Below are 26113 nucleotides of genomic sequence, written 5' to 3' on the forward strand. Positions count from 1 at the left end.
AATGTGACTTTACACTTGTCTGCACTGCAGGTTGCTACTACTGTAACTTCTGGTTGTTTAAAGAAGTTGAACCTGCCACATCAGTCAAAAGATTTATGCATTGCAAGGGGCTGCACTAATAATAATAGTAATAATAATAATAATAAAATTTATTTATACCCCGCCCTCCCCAGCCAAGGTTGGGCTCAGGGCGGCTAACAAGCAATGGTAAAAACAAGTTGAATGAATACAACTTAAAAACAAGATTAAAATACAACATTAAAACACTGAAACATTAAAATGCAGCCTCATCACAGGAGAAAGGAAAAAAGAAAGAGGGGGAGGGAATCAAATTGACTCCAAGCCAAAGGCCAGGCAGAACAACTCTTACAGGCCCTGCGGAAAGAAATCAGATCCTGCAGGGCCCTGGTCTCATGAGACAGAGCATTCTACCAGGCCGGAGCCAGTGTTAAAAAAGCCCTGGCTCTGGTTGAGGCTAATCTAACTTCCTTAGGGCCCGGGACCTCTAGGGTGTTGCTATTTATGGATCTTAAGGTCCTCTGTGGGGCATACCGGGAGAGGCAGTCCTGTAGGTACGAGGGTCCTAGGCTGTGAAGGGCTTTAAAGGTCAAAACCAGCACCTTAAATCTGACCCTGTACTCCACCGGGAGCCAGTGCAGCTGGAAAAGCACTGGGTGAATATGCTCCCATGGCAGAGACCCCGTGAGGAGCCTCGCTGCAGCATTCTGCACCTGCTGGAGTTTCTGGGACAGCTTCAAGGGCAGCCCCGCGTAGAGCGAATTACAGTAGTCAAGCCTGGAGGTGACCGTCGCATGGATCACTGTGGCCAGTTCGGGGCGGGAAAGGTAAGGGACCAACTGCTTGATGCCGCGAAGGTGGAAAAATGTCGCCTTGGCTGTTGCTGTAACCTGCGCCTCCATGGAAAGGGAAGCGTCAAGGATTACATCCAAACTCTAAACGGAAGGCAATGGCACTAATTGGGCCCCCGCAAGAGAAGGGAGTTGGTCCCTCATCCCCATGTGGTCCCCTGTGGTCCCTTTCCAATTCTACAATTCTATGATTCTGTTATTCTGTCTGTTCATTTCATACTGCTCAGTAAGAAACATCTGCATTTATACAGAAGTGGGCCATCCCATGCCAGTATAGGCTATTCTATGAATTTTGTGAAAAAGATTTTCTAACCATCCTTGCTTCTGGTTTCAGTAAACTATAGCTTGTACCACATCTGGATGCAATGCTATAGTCTGCCATTAACTGAAGTATGAAGGTTCCAATCTTGGCACATGGAGTGTGTGAAAGCCTGAAGGCTTATAGCTACTTGAACATGCAACACTTAATCATGACACAGTATTACCTTTTGACACAACCAATTTCAGACCATTATCAGAAGACTTACCTTTGTCTTTTTTCAGCAATTCTTAGTATCTCACAGACCTTGGCAAATCTTTCAGATAATTCAACCATCAGGCCGCATTCCTGCAACAGCTGCAAGGCACGATCGGGACCAATTACTCTGGCCAACAGCAGAGCCACATTTTCAACTGTTACACTATTTGGCCAATTCGGATCACCATTACTAACAGCACCGCCATTTTGCATAGCTGGATGAGGAACACTACTGCAATGACTCTTCACAAGGCAAAGAAGGAATTTCCATTCTTCCATTGTTTCTGGAATTGCTCCTAAATGCAAAAGGAAATGATTTAGAGATCCAAACCAGATTGCTTTGTAGGACTCGATGGTGTGAGTTAAATTAAGCAGGTCAGCCCAGGCCAATCTTAGGTCCCTAGATGGTGTTAGCCTGCAACTCCCATAATCCTTGACCACTATGCCTGGGGATGATGGAAATTGTAACCCCGCAATACTAGAGGACCCATGGTTGGGGTGGGGTGGGGAGATTCATGGACAGAATAATAGAGTAGATAGCAGGTGACACTGAGAGCATGTACGCAAGAGACAGGAAGGATGGAAGTTTCCAACGATGGACACAACTGCATTTGCTGCAGGATAGAATGGGACATTAAATTGTCACGGCAACACTATCTCCATTATACTGGAACAAAAAACACAAATTCAAGAGAGAGTCTGATTAAATTTAAATGAGCAAAAATAATAAATAAAAGGTTTTTCAAAATTCACAAGCTGCCAGTGCAGAAGAGGGAAAACAATGTAGCAGAAATGCCACATTTTATTGTGTGCACAATACTGGTGTTCTACAGCAGTGTTTCCCAACCGGTGTTCCGCGGCACACTAGTGTGCCGCGAGACGTTGCCTGGTGTGCCGCGAGATGTTGCCTGGAGGGAGGCGGGCGACTCGGGCGGCGAGAGGCGGGGCGGCGGCGGCGAGGAGAGGCCGCCCAGCGCGGGGCTCTCGCCGTCTGCCTGCCTGGCTGCCTGCGTGGCGCTGACGTCACGGGGCTGTAACGTGCCCCATATAGGCACACGCGGGGCGGCGAGCGAGCGAGCTCCCACATCCCATCGCCGCTCGCTTCGGCCGGCCTACTGGGCTGTCGCAGGCGGAAGGCCTGCGCATGCGCGAGGTTTTCGCACCTTCGGGATTCCCTTCACGCCTTCCTCCTCCCGGGTCCTTGAGAGCACGGGAAGCGGCAGCGCGAGACCGGCGTTGAGCCTGGTAGGTATTGCGCTTGCCAAGGCAGTCATTTGGGAAATGAAAACTTGCAAAGCAAGCAACCAGTTCAATCTGAAGTACGTGTATGCTTAATATTCTGTATCTGAAACCTGTTCTGCCCCCTCCCCCACACTTGGTGCCATTTTCATCTACACATGCAGCAGAGTAAGTTGACACAGAATAGTACCAATTCAGATGGCAGATGGGAGAATGACAGTGCTGAATGCTTTCCCATGTAGAACAGTCCCTGCAAATAAAAACCTAGCATATTTGGAAGAGGGATGCTAGCCTAACCATTACCTTCTATGCTGTTACTATTTTACATAAGTAAAAAGTGACCTTTCCCCATCTGGCATGGTGGTGTGCCTCGAGATTTTTTTCATGAAACAAGTGTGCCTTTGCCCAAAAAAGGTTGGGAAACACTGTTCTACAGTACGCTTAGGTGTAATTGCACTGAAAAAAAGGGTGCATGGTAACGATGTGGTTTATTTTTTCTTTTTCTTTTCTTTTCCTGCCAGAAATGCACTTGGGGTGATTACTTCCATAGCTTGGTTTTGTTCTTGTTGTTAAACTGTTTTATACTGACATTGATTTTAAAAATTGATAAATAAAAAGATGTCAAAACTAGTTAGTACAAGTAGAGAATGTGGAATTCACTCAAGAATCAAATTAAGTTTTACAAACCATGTTCTCTATCCAACAAGTTCATATCATCCAAACAAACAATATGGGTAAGGGCTTCAGGTCTTCTATCCAGCTCCAAACAGAGAGAAAGATATCCAGGCCAGAAGCTGTAACAATATTATGGAGAGTTTCACAAACCAAAAGTAAATACTTATTATGAGTAATTATAACCTGACTGACACTTCAATATACCACAACCTTCACTGAGAAGATGAGCTTCCTTCTATCTCCTCTTAATGAACAAAGAGTTACAAGTTTGGATCACAGGATAATGTGCAGTATTATATTGTCATTTTTGATACTCCAACAGCATACGTCTAAATCCATATTCCATGCCTATCTTCAGGAGAATAATGACCCAATACACACCTCTCAGTATCTATTAATAGCAACAGCACCAATTTCCCCCTTAACACAGAACACATACACCTCCAAGTTAACCAATATCTTAAATAAAAAAAGTTATGCAATCAAATCCAGCTGGGAGGCCCTCTTCAATTAAAATAAATAAATCTAGTTAGTTGGTTTCTGGGAGCATAACAAATCTTGACGTAGCAAGACAGAGGAGCTCACATCCAAATTCACTTCTGCCTGGTCCTTTTTGCTGCCGCATCAAGCCAAGTCAACATTTGGCTTAGTGTGTCATCTGATCTGAACAGGGGTTTGTGGTTCATCTCTCTCTTCACTAACTGAGTTGCAACCAAGAGCCCTGGGGTCAAATGAAATGAAGGGAACCTAAATTCACAGCCGAGAACCCAAATCCAACAGATTTATATGGAACTTGGAAGTACATTAACATTTTCAGAATTCTGTACTTCTTCAGCAGCAAACAGAATGCAAGACTTTCGTGTTACTACACCACTACCAACAGGCCCGTGTATGCAATTCTAGCAATGGATATTTATGCTGTGGAGTGGGGAAGAGAGAAGAGGCAGGTAAGCTTTAACTCAGGGATGGGGAATCAGGGGCCCCCACAGGCTGAGCACTGGAAGGGCCACAGGTTCCCCAGCCCCATTTTAACTCAATCACAGTTGCAGCTTCATTATTTATTACTGCTGCTCAGTGCTATGGCAGGCTTTGGAAGGAGAGGTAAGCAGGCAGGCAGCAAACCTGAAAGCAAAGAAGCACATTAAATATGTACTCCAGCCAGCAAGCCACTGGCTGCTGGAACACACACAAAGAGCATGATTGAGCAAGTGCATAACACATACCCTGGATAACTACAGCTGAACAGACTAGACTATTACGTAGTGAAGTGAAACCAAGGGAGAGAAACATGCCCTCTTAGGTAACAAAGTTTCAAAGACATTAATTTTACCAAGGACTTCTACATTACCCATAGCTTTTGCAAATGTCAGACATCTTCTCTTTCATTACAGTGTCAGCTGGGAGTTTAAGCAAGAGTAAGATCAGTTGGTTATAGCCCCAAGTAAATAAATGTGAACGTGGCCTGAAAATATTAAAGCAAAAGCAAAAAAAAAAAAAAGTTAGGGAAATTACATAAGACTTTTTAAAAAATGATAGATAACACAAGTTTGTTTCAATTTGAATCAAAACACTGCCAATATTATGGGGAGATTCATGCATGTTGCTTTAAATTAGGGAGGGGAACATGAGGTTGCACTACTCCAACCAATTCCCCACTGTTAAATATACAGTCGTACCTTGGAAGTTGAATGGAATCCATTCCGGAAGTCAGTTCGACTTCCAAAACGTTCGGAAACCAAAGCATGGCTTCTGATTGGCTACAGGAAGCTCCTGCAGCCAATCAGAAGCCGCGGAAGCCCCGTCAGACGTTCAGCTTCCAAAAGAACATTCGAAAACCGGAACACTCACTTTCGGCTTTCAATCGTTCAGGAGCCAATTTGTTTGGGAGCCAAGGCGTTCGAGATCCAAGGTATGACTGTACCTTTTAAGTAGAGATCTTTACCAATCTTCATTTGTACTGGAATTACGTTTTTTAGCTTTGCGCTTGTCACCCTGGGCTTCTCTGGAAGGACAGAACTTAAATTTAATAAACAACTAATAATATAATCCTTGATCACTGGCCATGCTGTCTGGGACTAATGCAAGTTGGAGTCCAACAACATATAGAGGGCCAAGGGTTTCCCATCCCTTCCATGTCCTAAGCAAAGATGTATCATATAATAAAATTCCCTACGCCCACACAGAGCAAGGTTATCCAAATCAATTATATATCATGCATTCTGTCTCAGTTCTCTCTCCTGAAGCTAAAAGACTGCTGGGTGATCTTGTGACTGTCCTTGTAACTGTCAAAAGATAATGCCTTTAGGAATGTGAATACAATTATGAAGTGTGGACAAACAGAAAGCTTGAGTCAAACGCTATTCATACCGTGGATTTCCTTGGGCATCCATTGTACTTGCTGTATGTGGGGCATCTTGAGAAACTGCCAAAGATAACCAATCTAATCGTAATGACTCAGGATGAAGAAGAGATCCCAGGAAGGACAGCCTAGAAAGAGATTGTTCACCGCTAATTATATGTGCATTCTGGCAATAAAAAGGATTTACAACATACAAGCAACTAGGACTAGTTTCACAATATGGCATACTTGAATGTCATTTAAGTAGTGCTGCCTTTTAAAAAGAAACTATCATCCAATTATAAAGAGCCAAAAGAAATGTTTAATGCCTTATTGTATACAACCATACTGTATTAAAAAGTTCTCAAATAACCATGTCATAAATTTGATGTATGCAGGGGTTTTTTTGCTAAGTTACTACCCACTCAAGATATTATTTCCCTTCTCAGAGACCTAATGTCATTAAGAAGCAACAAATATTTTAGAATCATAGAATTGTGGAATTGGAAGGGACCACAAGAGTCATCTAGTCCAACCTCCCACGATGCAGAAATTAAAGAATCCCTGACATATGGCAATTACAACCACTATTTAAAATCCTCTAATGAGAGTCCACCTTTCACCGCTACCCTAATTATTACTTCCATGCATCCCATTCCTTAACTTTTGTTCCACAGAGTAAAAGAGTACAATATATACCGTTCATCTTCAGCCCTTGATTTGATTAGACTGTCTAAATATGCCAGGAAATGCTGAGGATTGCTTTTACAAATTTGCTTGATATCTGAAGGCAGAATAGAGGGACAAAACTTGATCAGGGGTCTTAGCGAAGTTTCTCCAAATTTTTCATAAAGCCTATATGAGAACAAGAGAGGACACAACAGTCACACTTATTTAAGAAAGCCATTCTCAGAATTATGATTTACTAGCATGGTATTGATCCACACATTTAAACATAGCTAACACTGCAAATGCAGGGTGAGTCTTTTAAAAGAGGCCCCATGGAACATGTGTACTCTGTATCCACGGGGCCTCTTTTAAAGGACTCACCCTGTATAACTGCAAGGTTTATCACAATACTAGTGAGGCTTGCCTGAAACTAGATTGTGGAAACAAGGGTCAGTCTTAACATTAAGCCAAATGTGGGAAACCTTTGGACCTCTGGATGTTGCTGAACTACAACTCCCACTATTCCTGGCTGCTGACCACGATTACTGGAATTGATGGGAGCTGTAGTTCAACAACATGGGGGGGGGGGAGGTTCCCCACACCTGCACTGAGCAAAGTGAGCAGATGTTGGAAGCAGCACCATCAGCTCCAGGGCTGTTCCTCAAAAGGCCTCTGACCATTCCTCTCTGCTGGACACTACGGAGCTATGGATGCTATAAGACATGTTTTTGCCACCATACTGCCTCAGGTGTTGTGAAGGACAGTCACATCATCAGTGCTGAATTATGTCAGCTTCTCTACCTATAATGGGAAGGGGTACCATCTTGCCCTTCACCTCAGGTAATGAAATATTATGGGCCAGCCCGAGAAAATGCAAGTATGAAACCGCCTCCCATTAATAAAAATGCAACAAGACTGATCTGAAGAGTGACTACATATGCCAGCCTAGTATTAAATAGTAAAGGTAAAGGTACCCCTGCCCGTACGGGCCAGTTTTGACAGACTCTAGGGTCGTGCACCCATCTCACTCAAGAGGCCGGGGGCCAGCGCTGTCTGGAGACACTTCCGGGTCACGTGGCCAGCGTGATATCGCTGCTCTGGCGAGCCAGAGCCGCACACGGAAACGCCGTTTACCTTCCCGCTAGTAAGCGGTCCCTATTTATCTACTTGCACCCGGGAGTGCTTTCGAACTGCTAGGTTGGCAGGCGCTGGGACCGAACAACGGGAGCGCACCCCGCTGCGGGGATTCGAACCGCCGACCTTTCGATCGGCAAGCCCTAGGCGCTGAGGCTTTTACCCACAGCGCCACCCGCGTCCCTTAGTATTAAATAAGATGTAGTCAAATTAAGTCAAATGGTGAATACCTTAGGACATGTGCTAGCAACACAGGAGCATCCCAGGGACCCAGATCCACAAGCAATTTCAGTATTCTAAACATATCTCCATTCTCCAGGGCCATAGTGACTGGACTAGTCCGAGTCAGTTCTGAAACCAATAATTTTACATGTAACAACAACTATATTGAAAAGTAACATTAAGAACAGGAAACGTGCTAATTTTCACACAAACATTAAACTGGGGGGGAAACACTCAAGAGCTAAACGGTAACAAGAAAAAAATCAGTCAATGTAATTCAGGAAATATTTTAATTAGATTTTACTTTTGTTTTTATGAATGGGAGTTAGATAAAGCTTTCAACTGCATTAATGTTAATTAGGAATAAACATATAAAAAGCCCACTGTGTGATCCCAATGGCCCTAGTTCAGCATCCTGCTCTTACAATGGCCAGCCAGATGCCTGTGGGATTTGAGCACAAGAGTGCTCTCCCCTTCTGTGCTTCCAGCAACTAGTTTTCAGAAGCACTACTGCCTCCAACTGTAATTCCAACTGTGGAGGCAGAGCATAGCCATCATGGCTAATTGCCATGGAAAGCCCCAGGCAGCATGCCCCATATTTCAGCTTGCAAATATTTTCAACAAATTTCATTTTGAACAAATTCTATGTAACGCTTCGACACAATGACAGACACAAGATCCTCCAACAGTTCAATCTTACATAGATCTGCCTGGAATCAGCCCCAATGAGTTCAATACGACTTACTTCAAGTTAGGTGTGTATAGAACTGCACTGTGAATTCATACAACTTGAGAATCGTAGAACTGTAGGGTTGGAAGGGACCCCAAGGGACATCTAGTCCAACCCCCTGCGATGCAGGGATCTCAGCTAAAGCATCCATGACTGATGGCCATGCTTACCTTTTAATCCTTCCACATAGGTTTCCCAAACTCTAGGATGATTGCTATGACAGGTTATAATACATTGCTTCAGCCTTTCCAGATCCAGAAGAAAAAAGTAGTCTTTTATGAATCTACAAGCCAAGGCATCTGAATCTTCTGGCTGCACATACTGTTCACCATTAATTTGTGAATATTCATATACATTTAATTCAAAACATAAAGTTGCCAGCTCTACCAAATCTTTCTGAATATTCTCTGGTATGAAACATGGGGAATGAATCTGAAAAGAATGGTTAAATGTGGTTTCCGACTTCGGATGTTTGCTCAGTATTTTATCAATTTGACTGCTACTATTTGGCTTGGTATTTTCTTCCCAGGCATCATCTTGTTCTTTATTTACATCATCATTTTCATAGTTTGTTCTCAAGACAGGCAACTGTTCCATATCTGCACATTCATCATGTTGAGGCACTTCCACATTTTCTTTGAAAACTTGCTGGTCTTCAGGCTGCAAAGGCATCTCATTGTCTATCTTAGATGAGTTCTCATCCAAAACGGCAGATGCCTCGAATCTAAATGTTTTTTCCAGAAATGGAATCCAGTTTAGCAAAACTGCTCTCAAGTACTGTGGCTGTAACAAAACTAGTGGATCCTGAAGTCTGGTTCTGCAAAAAGGCAAAATGCAAACTTACAATTTGATTTTATACCCACAAGAAAAAGAAAGCAAATTATACTGCCAACATTGTAGTTCTCGTAAAGAATCTCTTATATGCGTTTTTAGGATTGCAACCCACAATTAATACTTTGGGCACAGTTCAGTCCACCTTTCCTACAATACAGCTACATGGAAAATTTGTTCCACATATGTGCAAAAGCAACACAATGAGTCAGTTTGGAGAATGGAAGGTTTGTGTGGACTTTCATATCCCCATCTTAGCCAGCTTTGATGTTCCAGAGTTAATATCCATGGCTCCTAAACTTCCAGATAAATCCTAAATCTAACAGTAAGCTACTTTTCTAAGAACTAGTATTACAGTGTATGGAGAAATATTAACATAGCATTACCTCGTGCACAGTTTTAAAAACAGTCAACTTTCATCTGCGTAGAACAGGCATGGGGAATCTGTAGCTCATAGGCTAAATTAGGCCCAGCAGGTATGTTAATTTAGGCTGTGAGGCTTTCCCTACCCCCAACCACGCCCACCTGCATCACACCCAACATCACATGTGTAGCAGAGAAAGGCATGGCTGCAAAGGAACAATCAGGAGTATTAAGAGTACACTCTGCAAGCAGGACCTTTCAAACTGGGTACTAAGCCCCCTGGGATGGTGATGGTGATGATGATTTAGTAAATTTGTTGGTCACTTTATCTTCCCCAAGGCAACCCAAAGTGACTTACAGCCGGATTGGCTCTACTCTGGAAATTTCAGCCAAAGCTTCCATGGGGAACAGATCCATCTTCATTTTCAGGCACAGAATGAATCCAAACCACCCCTGCGAGTGTCCTCCTGATACTTTCTTTTGAAGTTAAGCCACCTGACATCATGGCAGCATCAGGTGAATGAGAGGTGGGCAACCATCAGGGATGGGGAAATTAAGGATCAGGAATATGCTGGTGTTTGTTTTTCATTTCTTTTTGCTTTTAACTTGTTTTTAACTTTTTAATTATTTGCCTGTTTGGTTTTATGGTTTTTGTATTGTTGTATACCACTGTGATATACTGTATTTTTTGCTCTATAAGACTCACTTTTTCCCTCCTAAAAAGTAAGGGGAAATATGTGTGCGTCTTATGGAGCGAATGCAGGCTGCGCAGCTATCCCAGAGGCCAGAACAGCAAGAGGGATTGCTGCTTTCACTACGCAGCGATCCTTCTTGCTGTTCTGGCTTCTGAGATTCAGAATATTTTTTTTCTTGTTTTCCTCCTCCAAAAACCATGTGCATCTTGTGGTCTGGTGCGTCTTATAGAGCGAAAAATACGGGTATCTTTACAATACAGCAGTATAGAAATCTTTTTTATAAATAAAAATATAAATTATACAAAATATTCTACTAATGTTTTTAATATATTTCGATCCTGCCCCTGCTCGATAAAGAGCTCAAGGTTCTCCTCTCCCTGCTCTGGATATTGTATCCTCCAAACACTTGATGCCTTACTTACAGGGTCTCCATAGTTGCTGCCCCAAGGTCTTTAAGGGGGTCCTCTTCATGAGGCTGGCTCTGCAGCTCAAGCCTTGAAAGAAAAAGTTAATTTTAATAGCCAGTGGGAGAAATGAAAAACATTTCCCTGTCTTACTCCTAAGTTTGTTTCAGTAAAACTCTATACCACCTAGAAGACAGGTCTGTATAAAAGCACCAAAGCCTTTCCATTTTCTTTTCACTTTGGTGGCTCTGCTCACATATTTTTCAGCGCTACAAATACAATTATGTTCTCTTCATCTAAAAATGATGACCATGCATTCCCAAGCATGTTTCTGGGCATGGGTTTATTACTATATTTCTGTTACCAAACCCTACCCCAACCACATCTTTCTTAGTAAGCTTGGTATTCCATGTCACAAAGTCAAATGCATGGCTGGATTCCAGTGCCACTTCCAATAGCCAAAGGTTGCTTTTTGGTAGTATTGCAGTATGTTGCTAGAAATGGGTGATACAGAAATGCATTTGCATGATGACGAGTTAAAGAGTCAACTGATAATGCAGTTCTTCCTGCCTCATCACCCTGTTGAAAGGAAAAGGTTGCTGCACAGGCTAAAGGAGCTTTTACTCACTCTTCATCTTCTTCTCCTTCTCCTTCCTCTTGAGGTTGGGCTAGTCTAGCAGTCATTTCTGGAAGCTGTTCTTCATCTTTAATGTCCTGTCTGATTCTATCAGGACTCCCATGAAGAGTACCAATCTTTTCTGTGGTCTTACGTACAAAGCTAGAAACACTGTAAGTTAAGTGTAAACATTGTATGAGCACCAAAAAGGAAAAAAATCATAGATTAAGGCAGTCGTGTGGCACCTCAGAATTTATCATAGCAAGAGCTTGCACAGGTCTTCTTCAGATATATAAAGCAGATCAAGAAGATGGATGATATATGTTGCTGCTCTTTGCGTACAAGGCAAAATTATTTTGGTCAGCATAAGCAGAGATTTTAGAACATTAAACAATGTTGATCTAGGATTGTTAAAGCAAGGTTAAAGAAAATATGGTTAAAAGGACTAGTACCCCACATTAGCCGATTGCTGGGATTAAGCTATGTGTTTAGGGAAACATTGAACCTAAAAAGTGGAAAATTCAAATACAAATCCTTGCTTCTATGATGCTCTATCCACATAACACTGTTGATGCAACAGCACTCCTATATTGAACATAATACTTGAAAGTACACCATTCATTCCAGTTTTATTTGTTTCATGTTTGGGGGCTTTAAAGGTAAAGGTAAAGGAACCCCTGACCATTAGGTCCAGTCGTGGACAATTCTGGGGTTGCGGCGCTCATCTCGTTTTATTGGCCGAGGGAGCCGGCGTACAGCTTCCGGGTCATGTGGCCAGCATGACTAAGCTGCTAGTGGCGAACCAGAGCAGCGCACGGAAATGCCGTTTACCTTCCTGCTGGAGCGGTACCTATTTATCTACTTGCACTTTGACGTGCTTTCGAACTGCTAGGTTGGCAGGAGCAGGGACCCAGCAACGGGAGCTCACCCCGTCGCAGGGATTCAAACCGCCAACCTTCTGATCAGCAAGTCCTAGGCTCTGTGGTTTAACCCACAGCGCCACCTCCATCCCTTTGGGGCCTTAGGCTATGTCTAAATGAACAAAGGTAAGTGAAATCAGGGAGCTGGTGTAGCCAAGATTAGATGCATTGTTTCTATAATGTTGATACAATTTTTAGCATGTTAGATTGTAGAATTGTTTCTTTTAAATAGAAGAGAGTAATCAACACTATAGCATTTGTTTTCTCCCAAGTATGCAAAAAGTGCTGGATACAGATGTTCAATTATTAGAAAATAGGAATAGCAGTAGAGCAACACCTTTATTACGATCATAAAGCAATATCACAAAGCTTTCAAGTGTACAGAATTCTTCATCAGGCTCAGTGTTGACCAATTTTTTGGAAAAAAAGGAAGTGGAAGAGAGGAAACATCTGGGCATGATGAAAAACCCCAAAGTCTGCAAATGCCATGCTGAACACACTGTGTTAATGTAACTGGAGGATTGTACTGGGTGCAAATTATGTTTTAGTTATACCAAGGACTACCAAAACTATATGGCCATTCCTCCTTTGAAAACTGTAAAGCAAGAAGTTAATTAGATATGAATGGCTGCTGGCTTTTATATTTTCAAAAGGGAAAATATAACAGCCACTATTTCTTTGTTCCATTATCCTTTGTAGCCACTTTCAACCAGAACAACAGTTACGAGCATTGTGGGTGCATTATACTGAATTGTTTGAGCTCATCATCTCAAGAAGGTTAGAATTCATATCTCATACTATAGCCCTTTTCAGGCACTCTCTTCTCAAGCAAGTGGAAGATGGAGAGTGAGGTGGTGTTAAAACAATATTCAACAATCTGGTGTCTTCCTGTTATTTTAGAGTATAACTCCCATCAATGTCATGGGGAAGGCTGTCTTACAGCAACCCTCAAAATAGTCATTATCAATTCCGTTGTGGTGGTTTCCAGCCTCTAAAATGTTAAAATGCAGCATCACTATATGGCCCAAAGGCAAGCAATCTGCTTTTCCCCCTTAAGACCTATTCATTTACTTTGCCATTTTGGTTGATTCTTCATTGCCAATTCAATGGAAAGGACTAAAAACATCTTTTAAATTTCAGTATTTTATTTGACCGTTCTATGGCCAATTTTTCAATGCAGGAATGAAGAGACATCCACATATCACCTGAAAGTAAGTATGGCTCCATTGGCCTTACACAGTAATGCTTTCTCTGTCTTGTGCTGAAATTCATAATCAGAAGAGTCTTCTGCAGAGTCCTCCAAGCAGGAAACATCCTGATAACTTGAGGACCTCAAAGTTAATCAGATATGAAGTTTGAAACAGCAGTGCTGGGAACCTACAGAGGTGGGATCCTTCAACTATATATTTCTTATATTTATACACAAATGGAATCAATCCCATTTCAAATCTCCTGTTCCGATCCTGAATCCATGGTCTGAGAACTCCTCGATTGTGCCCTGCATCTGGTTCCAATCATGAGAGGACTTATTTGACTTTAATACTAATTGTTTGCTCCTATTGGTTTTAAAACTCACCATTTAGGATATTATTGACCAATGGGTCAGTCACTGAATCCTTACTAGATAGCTCTGTATACCCTACAGCTGCCTTTAAGCACTCAAAGCATTCCAAACTGGCACAACTTGGGATTGTTTAGTATTATACTTGTAATGGAGAGCTAGGTTAAGAAGGATAATGAAAAACATTCACAGTTGCAGAAGCATGACCCACATGTTAAAATTAGTGGTAAACAGCTAAGCTTTCCCACCACACTCTTATGCCCTTTAATCATTAAGAAAAGACTTTTAACCCCAGCTCATCTTCAACTAGCTAGTTTCAAGGAGTCAAAGGCTAGCATGGAAAAATTTGGCATGAGTGACAAGTAATGTTTAATGATTGGACAAAACAAAAAGTATGTAATGGGTGAGGAATTCACATGTGATTTTACCTGTCCTTGACAGCTTGAAGAGAGACGAGGGGAGATGGGGAACGGAATGACAATGGAATACTGAATGGAAGAAAAGTCTCATTCCGATCAGAGTCGACCATCACAGAAGCATGAGATACAGTGTCTAACAAACAAAATTAAAATTTAAAAGTCATAAAATGGAGTGATTGGACAACATATGCTTAGGACTGATCAGATGCTGTGCTTCACAACAGATTTTTTTCACCTCCTTCAAGTAGGTATCAATGCCAAAAGCCATTCAGCTATAATTACCACCTTTTGCCGAATCATATGGGAAATAACACAATCTGAACCACCAGCATTTAGGTGATGTGGCAGTTTTACTTTTTTAGGAAAGCTCCTTGATTTGTCAGATAACTTTGGGCCTAGTTTCAAAGCATCTGTAGTAAAATGCAGCTTGAAATAGGTGTCCTAAAACACACTGCTAATATGCATTAGAGGTTTGGGCAGCAATTTAGAATCTACAGAACCTGAGGACTTTTCAAATGTGTGTGTGTGGTGTGTGTATAACACACACACACACACACACACACACACACACATATATCTAGATCTAGATCTAGATCTAGATCTAGATCTATATCTATATCAGTGTCTCCTGGAATCGATTATGCAACACTTAATTTAGAGATGCAGTTTTCACCAATAGCCTCAATATCACTGATATTTTAGAGTGAGCAACAGATCATTTCCACAATGTATTAAGCAAAGTGACAAGCAGCAAATGGAGCTTACAGTGTAAAACCTCCAAAGGCAAGAGCAAGGGGTTTACAGAATAAAGAGGATGGGGAACACACAAGAAAAGCAACTACCTTGCTGCTATTACCACTATTTCAAGAAACCTGAATGTTTAAATTCCTTCTTCATCTTAATTTATGGAATTAGAAGCATTCTTGCAAATAAACCCTCAAGCATGCAGTTTATTCAAGGCCAAAGCTAAGATTTAAAAGGGACTATATTTTGCCCAAGAGAAAATTACAGCAGTTTAAAAATCTTAATTTTGTATATGAGTGAGAACAAAGGAATCCCTTCAAAGAACAGAAGGGACTATTCATTACAAATGCTATCAGGAAACAGCACCAAGCAAAGCATGCATGTATAGCCTTAATCCAAAACATGCAAAATCTACAGCTTGACGTTACCAGCAAATTTGGTAAACCCCCATATTCCGGTCATCTATATTCCAACTACTGTTGTTCTAGGGGAATATTCATTGAAAGAATGGAGTATTTATCACCAGGACATTTCTCCCTTAAAACACCATATACAATAAACAAAGCTCTCTTACCAACCGTTGATAATGTGGTAATGACTCAAAACATTACTTTTCATGTACAAGACTAAACTATCCTATTGAGGTTCAATGAACCGCCTTCCATTTTACAGAAGGAATACAATTTTAGCCATAAAAGTGAAACAGCTCCAAGTTTTGAATCCCCACCATTACACACAGAATTGCTTAGTTCCTATAAAACACTGAATCACCTTGTCAGCCAAAAGCTGGTGTCACTGAGATACAGAACTCAGGTGCTTACAGAGTTTCACAATAGCTTGACTGTAGCAGAAGAGGCTAACAGGTTTCTGAACACAAAATCTTAAAGGAGAGCCATGAAAGCAGCAGAGGTGATTATGATTTTCTACTTGAGTGAATTTATGAATCAATTTTTATGAATTGAACAGGACAGCAACCTTCATTTACATGACAGGGCAGCAACATCAAGAGTAGGTGACATGAAGCAGTGATGTCTCTCTCCCACAAACTATCAGACTTCCACCTAAGAATTACATCACCTGTTACTTAAATGATGAGGTACAACCTTTTAATTTTAATAAATTACTTTGGAGGAAAACATGACACCAGCATTCAAAACTGTCGTTACATAAACAAGTTAAATGATAATTTGTAGGGGAGTGTAGAAGTCCCTAACAATGCCACCAAACAGCTGGAATTAGCAACAACCTTGTTTTCAGAGCCTGCAGCAAATCCTCATCTATTTACAGGATACACACACATGAGTATTTAATAAATGTTTGTATTACCAAATTCCTGGTGCTCTTCTTCCTGGTGTGTGTGAAATTCTCTCAATCTTTCATCTTCTGATAGAGTTTGGCTATGTAAGGAGCAAGAATCCTCATCAGATTGGCTGCCTCTTCGGCTAATAACACGATAAATGCCAGAATCTAATACGCTGAAACTTTCCTATTGAGAAATCATAATGTAAGCTTTTAAAGTCTGCCTTTATAAACTTGATCCAGCCAAAAGACAAGCCACTGATTTTAGTACAGAAGAGCACACATTTAACTCTCCTAATGAAAAAAATGGGAAATGCATATGAAGTCAGAGCAGGAACATGCCCTTGCTATTTCTAGAGTTCATCGACATTATAATACTCCAATTTATTTATTTAAAATAGTTTTATACCTCCTTTGAGAGTAAATGCTCTAAGGGCAGCTTATCAACATAACACAGAACAATGGAACTAACTTGCAATAAATAATACAAAGGGTTGTATCCCAAAGGTGTTGTTCAGCTGGCAGTAAGGCTTCCATTAGCAGAACAGGGAGGGAAATGATTTGGAGTGATTCACCTTTTCCCCCCTATAGGCGTCTGCACCTACTAAAATCCGCTCTAAAGGATTTTGCAAGCCTCTGAAGCGGATTTAGGGGGGTGTGAGTGATTCAGTGGCTAAAAACTACTTCCTTCCACTGACAAAAGTCTTACTGTCAGGAGAGTGACACCATTAGATACAACCCACAAAACAGCAACGATACAATAAAAATAAAACACTGGGAAACATGCAACTAATAAAACAAAGAAGCCCAAGCAACATTACTCAAATATAATGCATATGTGATATGTGTTACATACAAAATATAATACATGTGTAAATGTAACATTTGTGTTGCCTACCTATTTTTTAAAAGGCAGAACTGGTTTTGCAGATAGGAAAAGCCTCCAAGCAAGATTACATTTATTCCTAGACTATTTTGATTATATGCATATTTATTGTATTATGAAAGCTCTCTCTATACCTTAGCATTGTGACTTCAGATCTGCTATAACAACAGATGCATCTTGGAACAGAAAATACAGCCCAAACTATAGCTCCTATTATAAATATCAAATAATAATAATAATAATTAATAACAATAATAATAATAATAATGAATAATAATAATAATGCACAAAATGTACCCACTTTTTTAAAAAAAGCTAACTATAATGAAGCCCTGATAAAATATAATTTTAAGAGAATAAAAATATAGCTATAATATGGATCGCATTTATAGGAATACCCTTACATGTGAAGAAATACTGCTCCTCCTGCTGCTGCATGCGGAATCTAAAGGCTCCAGCTTTGAGATCAGTTCTTCAAGTTGAGTAATGATATCACTTTGTGTTGAAAGATCCAACTGAGATTTCAAATGTTCCAGCTTATCTATGGGAAGAGCTTTTCTTGCCTAATAATGCATAAAGTTTTATTAAACAGGTTAAAATCTACTATTTTATTTATATCATAACTTTATACACCGCTTGACTGTAAAAAAAAAAAAAGCACAAAACCCTCAAAGCATTGGAGTGCTGCTGCGGGGGGGGGGGGGGGAGAAGCAAGGTGTAAAAAACTTCTCTTCCCTGAAGTTCCTTGATTACCACATTGGCCTGAATCCTAAGGTAATAGATTATCTTTTATTTGCATCGCAAGACTTACTATTTGTCAGAACTGCTTTTAAAAAGACATTTTTAAAAAACGATATATTAAGCTTTGATTACCCGACATAAGACAATAGAATTCTGGAAGAGGCAGCAGACCCTGGCTGCAAGCGTCCAAAAGCTTCTTCTAAGTAAACGTTCTATACATTTTTCCACGGGTAGAAGGGAAAGGTGAGAGACTTTTCCACTGGTGTGCAAACAGAAGAGCTCATTTTTATATACTGCAATATCATGAATATCTAGGCAAAACAGAAGATTACAAGAATCAGTACAGAGCTCCCCAATGTTTAATACTATACTTCATATTAACCAAAATAGTCTGATTGCGCCTTTCAAGATTTTCATGTTTATAAACATATGAAAACTAGATAGGAGAATGCTTTCTTCTTCAGGTACAACTAATCACCACCACAAACAAGTGCAATTCGCCTGTCCCAGTGCTTGTAAGAAATGCAAGCCTGATTTCCCTTTCAGTCTTTATGCCATTCTATACCTAAAAGAGGGGACTGTTTCAAGCACTTGTGGCTATTAAGAAATAAAGTACATGGACATGTAGAAAAGTCTTGTTAGCATTACCCATTTTGCCTGATGCAACACATTTACCCCCACTGTACACTGCGTGCACCAGCTTCCAATTCATGGCAAAACAGGTATCAACCTCACTTCTTGCAAAGGCAGGGTGAACTTTATTCTGATGTATGTACAGTTTCAAGAGCACATAGAAGAGATCGAAGTTCACGATAAATAATGTAATTTACCTTTCACTTCACTCCAAAGCAAAACTTGAACATTTTGTGGAATGAAAATATAAATGCCTCTTTCTGTCCATGTCATTACACAGTGCTCACTGTAAAGAAAAAAGATGTGGATATCCAGAATTTGTTGTGATCATAACACAAAAATATTTGAAAGTTTGAATGATAACATTCTAACACCTTCCATGATGCAGCATTCACAACATACATTTAACGCCCTATGATACCCCCTTAATCAGTAATGGGCTCCCCCAAAGAATTCTGGTAGCTGAGAGTGAAGAAAGGTGTTTTCCCCTTCTAGAGCAATGATTCCCAAAGTGGTTTAACAATCAATCCCTCTTCACAGGAAACTCTGGGAATTGTAGCTCTGTAAGGGGGAAAGCATTCTCCTAACAACTCTCAGCATCCTTAACAATCTCCAGCTCCCAAAATTCTTTGGAGAAAGCCATGACTATATCAAAGTGCTTTAAATGTATGGTGTGAATGTGGTCTCACTCAGCGTAACTACTGCACAAGGTTGGTGCAGGGACAAAATACATGTTTCTATCCTGAGCAACATGGAAGGCAGGTGAGATATAAATGCAATAATAGAAAGCTGAAAGAGGTCAATTAACCTAAATGTACCATTTGTCAACTAAATGTTCCAGCTGATCTGAATTGTTTTAGCTGCAGGGCTACAAGAAGAAATGGCTTCATATTTACCTCAAATAAAGCAGCCTAGGAAAAGCGAAAGACTGAGGGGAGCAGGCTGAAACTTTATATTCCAGATCATCCCTTTAAAAAGAAATAAAGTTTAATCAATTAGGTTTATTCAGTTTTAATTGTTGACTCAAGCACTATTTAAATTTTTGTTTCAAGAATCGAAGTATCATTCTGAATTATTTGGCATTGCTCAGTAATGTATGACTGTTCTTTTTGGTTGTTGAACCCTTTTATATTTGTTTGGTTAAGAGAAGATATCTTTCCCTGAACTTTATTTCTTCTGCTGCATTAAAAAAACCCACCACCAATATATATATATATATGCGTTCCCAATTAATAAATTATCAGGTTGGATCCAGAAAAATGTTCAAAGAAGAGCTAGATCAGTGGAAGGTGATTCCCTGGCAACCTCTCTTAAGGAGTGGCGAACCCCACAAAAATCAGATGTAATCATCTGAAAAGCTTGGCGTTAGATTAAGCAACATATAAATCCACCACAAACAGTGTCTTTACAGCTGGGCTGCTTTCAGGAACCCGGTAGATATCTGTGCAGTTAGCAATTTGTTCAAAAAGATGACTGCATTGTTAAAATTTGCCTAGGCTACATGCACCATTTCCATAAATGTGGGGACGGGTACCCACAAAGTGGCAGCTCTGCAAAACATGTGAATTGAGCCCCAGGCTCTAGGCTTTCATATGTGCTGAGATTTTGGGCTTCCTAAGCCCTAATTCAAATCTTACACTCCACCAACATCTGCTGTGTATCTCTGTACCACAAGCACCACACCACACCACACTCAATAGAAAGCAGGGCAGAAACCTAAGAAAACACTCAATTGACATCAGCCAAAGTTACCTTCACCCACCCTATGACCGCAGTCACAAACATTAAACATTACAGCACTGTTCCCCCACGATAGGAAAACCACAATCAAGATGAACACAAACACGTAAAGATTAGATTGCTATGACCAATACCTTAGAGTCACAACAGGCAGAGGCGGTGATGACAAGAGCTGTTTGAATTGATGTGTACTTAGCACCTCCCCTTCAAAGTTCACCTCCCACATCCGTGAACCAGGACGTGCACAATATATCAAAGGCTGTTGGCTGCCACAACTCTTTCCGGCAGGGGAAAAACAAGATCCATATTCACCATCTCTTTCCTTGTTTCCAATTTTCCAAAATTTCTCCCTATATAAACCAAAAACATTTTTTGGGGGGCGGGGGGGAATCCTGTTTTAATCATTGTGGAATGAAATGACATGAATATCTTCACAGTTGACATTTTTTACATAGATTAAAGTTGGAAACCGAGGAGCATGCGGCTGAAATTGAACTGGCATTTATTCATTCAAGAACATCTGCAGAAAAGAGCATTCCCTTCCAAAGGGCAATGGAGGTGGCATCGAGTAGTTGGGCATATGTTTGGCAATTATGCCTTGGAGTGGAGAAGATAATGACACGGACCTCTAATCGATTCATGGTGAGGGAGAAACAGTTAAACGATGGAGAGGCCTATGGCAAAACCATATTTGTAGTGATGCCTCAGAGGAGGAGATGTAGTGAGCAGTTAGCATTTTTTTTTTACACGTTGCTAGCAGCTCTAGATGACTTGATAACAAAAAACTAAACTAAAACACAAATAAACTAAATTGTGGGTGGAATTCAACATCATGCAACTGCAAATTTTCTGTCTGCACCAGTATATCAGCCTGCCAGATTGAAGAGTTTCCTCTCATGTGCTGTTGGGGGTTCTCCCAACCTCCCAGAACCAATTTCAACAGGCAGGGGGAGCTCTGTTGCAGAAGCCCTGGAGTTAGGTGGATTCTGCTCTATTTCTTCAGAAATGTGACAAAATGATTACAACTTATACTAGGTACAAATTAATGTTAAAAGTAGAGTTACAGATGATCTGCAGAGAATCAAACCCAGAATGGCACCAGCATTACTTTAGAGTACATTAATTACCTCTCAGTGTCACATAAGTAAGATCGGGTAAGAGAAGAGATAAGCAACCTTCCATCCAAATAATCAAGCTGAACCACACGAGAATCAACAGTGGTTATAATCTGAACTGGAAACATCACAAATGCAGTGGTAGCCTAAAGAAAGGTAAAGGAGAAATGTACAGTGAATTATTTCAGCACTGAAGGAAAAATAGACTTGCAAAATTGATTACATGAAACTGGAAAAATACACAAATAAAATTCAAATTGTTCAAGTTGCATTTCATTTTATTTTTAAAATGCCTGGATACCCTCTCTGGAGTTGTAAATGCTCATCAGTATCTAAGGATCAATAAGACCCAGGCTTAAGCATGGAGAAATAAAACATGAGCTGCAAAGCAGCTTCCAGAATTTTGTCCTCATATTTTGTCTTTTTGCAACAAAATGTTTGTATCAGAATTATATCAGAATTCAGACATTACAATTTTTACAGATCATGTAATGCAAATAAGATTATCAAGATCTACATGTGACCACCTGCTTAATTGTGTAAATTTGGGCACACACAGTTGAGTGTTTCCCTTTATGCACGAGTTCGCATATACTCTAGCTACTTTCATGGTAAGTATTCCTCACCATTGCAGTAAATGTGGTAAGGCCTATGTTCCTTCCTAAGGTTGGAATTGGGGAGTGTACAAGAGATCAATTCCCACATCCAAGCTGCACTTTGGATGTCTTTGGAAAATCTCAGAAATGCCAGGCCAACGAAGATCAGGATGACAACAGGGGCTTGTGTATATTATTCTCCCCTTTGGTGATTCTCCAACACATCAGAAGTACTGTGATAAACTATATGATGCACTAGCCTCAGTCTTCCTCTCAGCCTTGGAAGATCCTAGTAGCCTCAAAATCTGGCTTAGACCAGCCAAAATGTGTAGAAACTTGCTCTTATGTTCAAAATCTCACTTAAAATTTACCTTTCCTTGTTTGGATGTATTAATCTTGATGGCAGACACTTTGCCCACATGATCACCAACAAAAACACGAAATGCACTAGTATCCCAACAAAGAGCTGTTACTTTTCTGCCTTTGTGCTCAGAGGACACATAAATCCTTTCTGGTTTCCCACGACGTTCCTGATTCAATTCCCAGACAACAACAAGGCCTTGGCTGTAAAATATAATAACTAAATTACTAAAATAAAAATAAAAATCTGTCATCTTCTCACAACCCCTCACATATTTAACAGTGTTCAGAACCTACATACAATTATCTTTTTATACAACCTTCGTACACCACTTGAGCAGCTTATAATAAATTTATACAACAAATACTGTACAGTACTTGAAAATGTAGAAAACTGAAATAAATCCAAGTTCTTCTGATTTGTCAGCTCATGAACTTACTGCATCTCTCTCAGCTTAAGAGACACTGGCCTGGTTCAGACATAATGACAAATAATGGATTGTCATTTGAACAATAAGCCACAGTGAGCCTCAGCCTCCCGACTCCTATTCCCATTCATTTGCATGTGAGAAAAGAAGCTTTTATTAATTTATTATTAATATGGTTTATAGGCCACTCTCCATTAAAAAATCCCAGACTGTTTAAACTGCAAACAACAGATCAATATCTCAACAGTAAACAGCAAAATACATTAAAATCTAACTACAACAATGAATAGGGACGCGGGTGGCGCTGTGGGTAAAAGCCTCAGCGCCTAGGGCTTGCCGATCGAAAGGTCGGCAGTTCGAATCCCCGCGGCGGGGTGCGCTCCCGTTGCTCGGTCCCAGCGCCTGCCAACCTAGCAGTTCGAAAGCACCCCCGGGTGCAAGTAGATAAATAGGGACCGCTTACCAGCGGGAAGGTAAACGGCGTTTCCGTGTGCTGCGCTGGCTCGCCAGATGCAGCTTTGTCACGCTGGCCACGTGACCCGGAAGTGTCTCTGGACAGCGCTGGCCCCCAGCCTCTTAAGTGAGATGGGCGCACAACCCTAGAGTCGGACACGACTGGCCCGTACGGGCAGGGGTACCTTTACCTTTACAACAATGAATAATAAAAGGAACAGATATAGCCCTTCCACTTATAGTTTGCTGCAAACCGGTTTGGCATTGTGTTGAATGCAGCAGATGCTGGCTTGTGTTTGCTCCATTTCAGATCCAGGTCTGAGGTCTAAACAAATCACAGCTGGTTGCTTTTGGTAGCAAGAGCAAAGCAGAAGTGGAAGAGCCTAGCCTTCCACAAATGAAGGGAAGAGGAAGATGCAGTACATGTGCTCCTATAAATATGCTATACTTTAAAATGGTTAGCCTCTAAATGTTTACATTATTTTCATCATCGGAATGGATTCCCTTATTTGCATTACTGAAATGCCTCTACCATTTCCAAAAAAAACCCCAGTACTATAGCGCCAAAACAGTAATCCAACTTGTTTCAAATACATAAATAACTGTTCTCACCTTGTAGCTACAGCAACATAGTCCTCATCATGTAAACAAAAGGCAATGCGGGAAATGGCACCTTCCTACCAGGAGATAAAGCAGATTTGTCCTATTAATATTTAGTGCCTCAGCAAAGCCTGATTTGTAGCTGCTATGCGTTTTTTTCATATTCATTGCCCACTCCCTACCTGATTTTTGACACATGAAAGAGGGAAGCAAAAAATAAAAATCAGAGTCTGTTCTAGGTGGACTATCCCTTTATCTCACCAACTGCCCTGTGGGAAGGATTCCGGTGACTTAATGCTTTGAGATTGATATTGATAGTGTGATTGTATTAATGCATTTTCACTTTTGTTACTTATAAGCTCCCTTATTAGGCTGAACATAAGAGGTCTGGATGGTGGCAAACTGAAAACAGGCCGTTTCTGCAGTGACTTCTAGTTTGTGGAATGCTCTCCACAGGGATGCGCACCTGGTGTCTTCATTATATATCCTTAAACACTGGGCAAAAACATTCCTGTTCTCCCAAGCATTTGGCTAATGGCCATTAGAACTGGGGAGGGGTTTTTTTTGTTGTTATGGTATGTATTTTTGGGTTTATATATTGTAAACCGCCATGTGATCTTTGGGTGAAGAATGGTAAAAAATAATAATTTAGTTTTGATGTCTAATTGGTCTTCTTGATCTGATTTCTGCATTAGCTACAATTCACATTTTAGAAGATTTTCTTAGTCATCTAAGGCCTGAAAGAGCAGCTGAAAAGACTTGGGGCAATATCAAACTAGCTCACACTCAAGAGTAGATCACTGAAATCAAGGCACTTAAGGCCATTAATTGCAGTGGCTCTGCTCCAAGTATGACGTGGCAAGATATCATTCTGAATTTTGTAAATGAGATACAAAATTGTATCTAAAATTAAAAAAAAACTTTATTTTTTATTATGGTATGCTTTAATGAAACAACCTTCTCAGTGTCTGCAAATAACATTTCATTCTTAGCCTGAGGTTTCTTAGAAGCATTTCTTCAATCTTACCTTATGAGTGAGAAAAAGTCTCTGTTTCCGGCTATCTTTCTGGATTAGATTCAGGCCTCCACCAGAGCTACCTAGCGCCAACCATTTTTGAGAAACTGCTATACATGTGCACTTTAGAAAAGAGAAAAAGGATAGAGTTAAAAACCAGCTGATTGCTGTAAGAAAATACATTAATGATATTTGTTTTATTTTCAGTTCTACTGAGGAAGAAAAAAAATCTTTCATGGAATGGGGACTCTATTTCACTCTTACTACTGATCCATTATAATAGTACATGGGTCAAAAAATGTCTTGCTATGAACTGCTTAGCATGACAAGAACAAGGTGTTGTCTCTCCTGTAAAGAAATATAAACCACTTACAAATTTCTGTTGAAATCTGTAGTGGTATCTAACTAAATGAAAGGGACATTAGTGGCGGTCACACAGGGCTCCCGGACGTTTCACGGTCTATGGACCCTGTGCCACCACTGTGGTTGCGTTCTTCGCTGCCACCACCCCGCTTCTCACGGGGACACACGGAGTCCAGACAGTTGTTAACATAAACAAATAATCAAGTTTATTTTTAAGTGCAGGAATAAGCGTATGGTTTCGGTTTATTTTTCTCTTGTCAGTTTCTTAAATCTTAGTTCCTAACAACTTCAAACTGAATTATTCCCAACTATCTAACTCCCTAACAATTCCTCTCACTCTCTCACAATACAACTCGACCAACCCACTGCCTATTCCACCCTCTTCCTTCTCCAACACGCAACACATCTGCTTGCGCTCTTAGAATTGAAGAGTATAGCTAACAGTGCCCTAAATTATACTCTCCAATAAATAGTACAGTACCAACTCTTGCATATTTTCCTTCTACTTGATAAAATAATTTGTTAATTTAAGTCCATTAAACAGATAAAATCTTCTCTTCAATAATAAGCAGAAATTTTTACCATCAAGTTCTCTCCACATTCAGAATATTATCTTCTTAAGATTTGTCTTTTGATTCTCTTTATGATTGAGAACTCCTGCTTTAGCCTCAAAGCTGCTTGTAAAATTTTAAGCCAGTGGATGTCTACAGTTTCCACCTTGGAATGTATGCTATGAACTACAAGTACATGGTATTTCTAAATTCTGTTAAGCAAATATCAACATTATAGCAATTATGACTTGAACGCACCTTCAGACGATTAGAATCCAGCCTGAGAGCAGACAGGAGTGGACTGAGGCACTCAAACTCTGCCAATACATGGCTGCAAGATTCAGGTACCACGGGCATAGACATCACTGGCACGAAAGATACAACAGT

General features: G+C 40.5%; 1 protein-coding gene across 1 annotated transcript in view; it reads right to left on the reverse strand.

Moving 5' to 3' along the window:
- Nucleotides 1-26113, reverse strand: part of HPS5 (HPS5 biogenesis of lysosomal organelles complex 2 subunit 2) — a 28562-nt gene extending 2449 nt beyond the window's left edge. Inside the window, exons 1-21 of the mRNA XM_028732902.2 lie at nucleotides 25985-26113; nucleotides 24825-24935; nucleotides 23810-23874; nucleotides 22328-22520; nucleotides 21373-21506; nucleotides 20380-20595; nucleotides 19402-19473; nucleotides 18703-18791; nucleotides 18005-18183; nucleotides 17536-17694; nucleotides 16273-16432; nucleotides 14212-14335; nucleotides 11315-11473; nucleotides 10705-10776; nucleotides 8564-9210; nucleotides 7672-7792; nucleotides 6338-6493; nucleotides 5668-5787; nucleotides 4649-4762; nucleotides 3313-3419; nucleotides 1397-1682 (exon numbers count right to left, since the gene is read on the reverse strand). Coding sequence (XP_028588735.2) covers nucleotides 1397-1682; nucleotides 3313-3419; nucleotides 4649-4762; nucleotides 5668-5787; nucleotides 6338-6493; nucleotides 7672-7792; nucleotides 8564-9210; nucleotides 10705-10776; nucleotides 11315-11473; nucleotides 14212-14335; nucleotides 16273-16432; nucleotides 17536-17694; nucleotides 18005-18183; nucleotides 18703-18791; nucleotides 19402-19473; nucleotides 20380-20595; nucleotides 21373-21506; nucleotides 22328-22520; nucleotides 23810-23874; nucleotides 24825-24935; nucleotides 25985-26089 — 3389 coding nt within the window. The 5' untranslated portion in view covers nucleotides 26090-26113. The remainder of the gene's footprint in view (nucleotides 1-1396; nucleotides 1683-3312; nucleotides 3420-4648; nucleotides 4763-5667; nucleotides 5788-6337; nucleotides 6494-7671; nucleotides 7793-8563; nucleotides 9211-10704; nucleotides 10777-11314; nucleotides 11474-14211; nucleotides 14336-16272; nucleotides 16433-17535; nucleotides 17695-18004; nucleotides 18184-18702; nucleotides 18792-19401; nucleotides 19474-20379; nucleotides 20596-21372; nucleotides 21507-22327; nucleotides 22521-23809; nucleotides 23875-24824; nucleotides 24936-25984) is intronic.

This window comes from Podarcis muralis, chromosome 1 (assembly GCF_964188315.1).
Source record: "Podarcis muralis chromosome 1, rPodMur119.hap1.1, whole genome shotgun sequence".
NCBI classification, from domain to species: Eukaryota; Metazoa; Chordata; class Lepidosauria; order Squamata; family Lacertidae; genus Podarcis; species Podarcis muralis.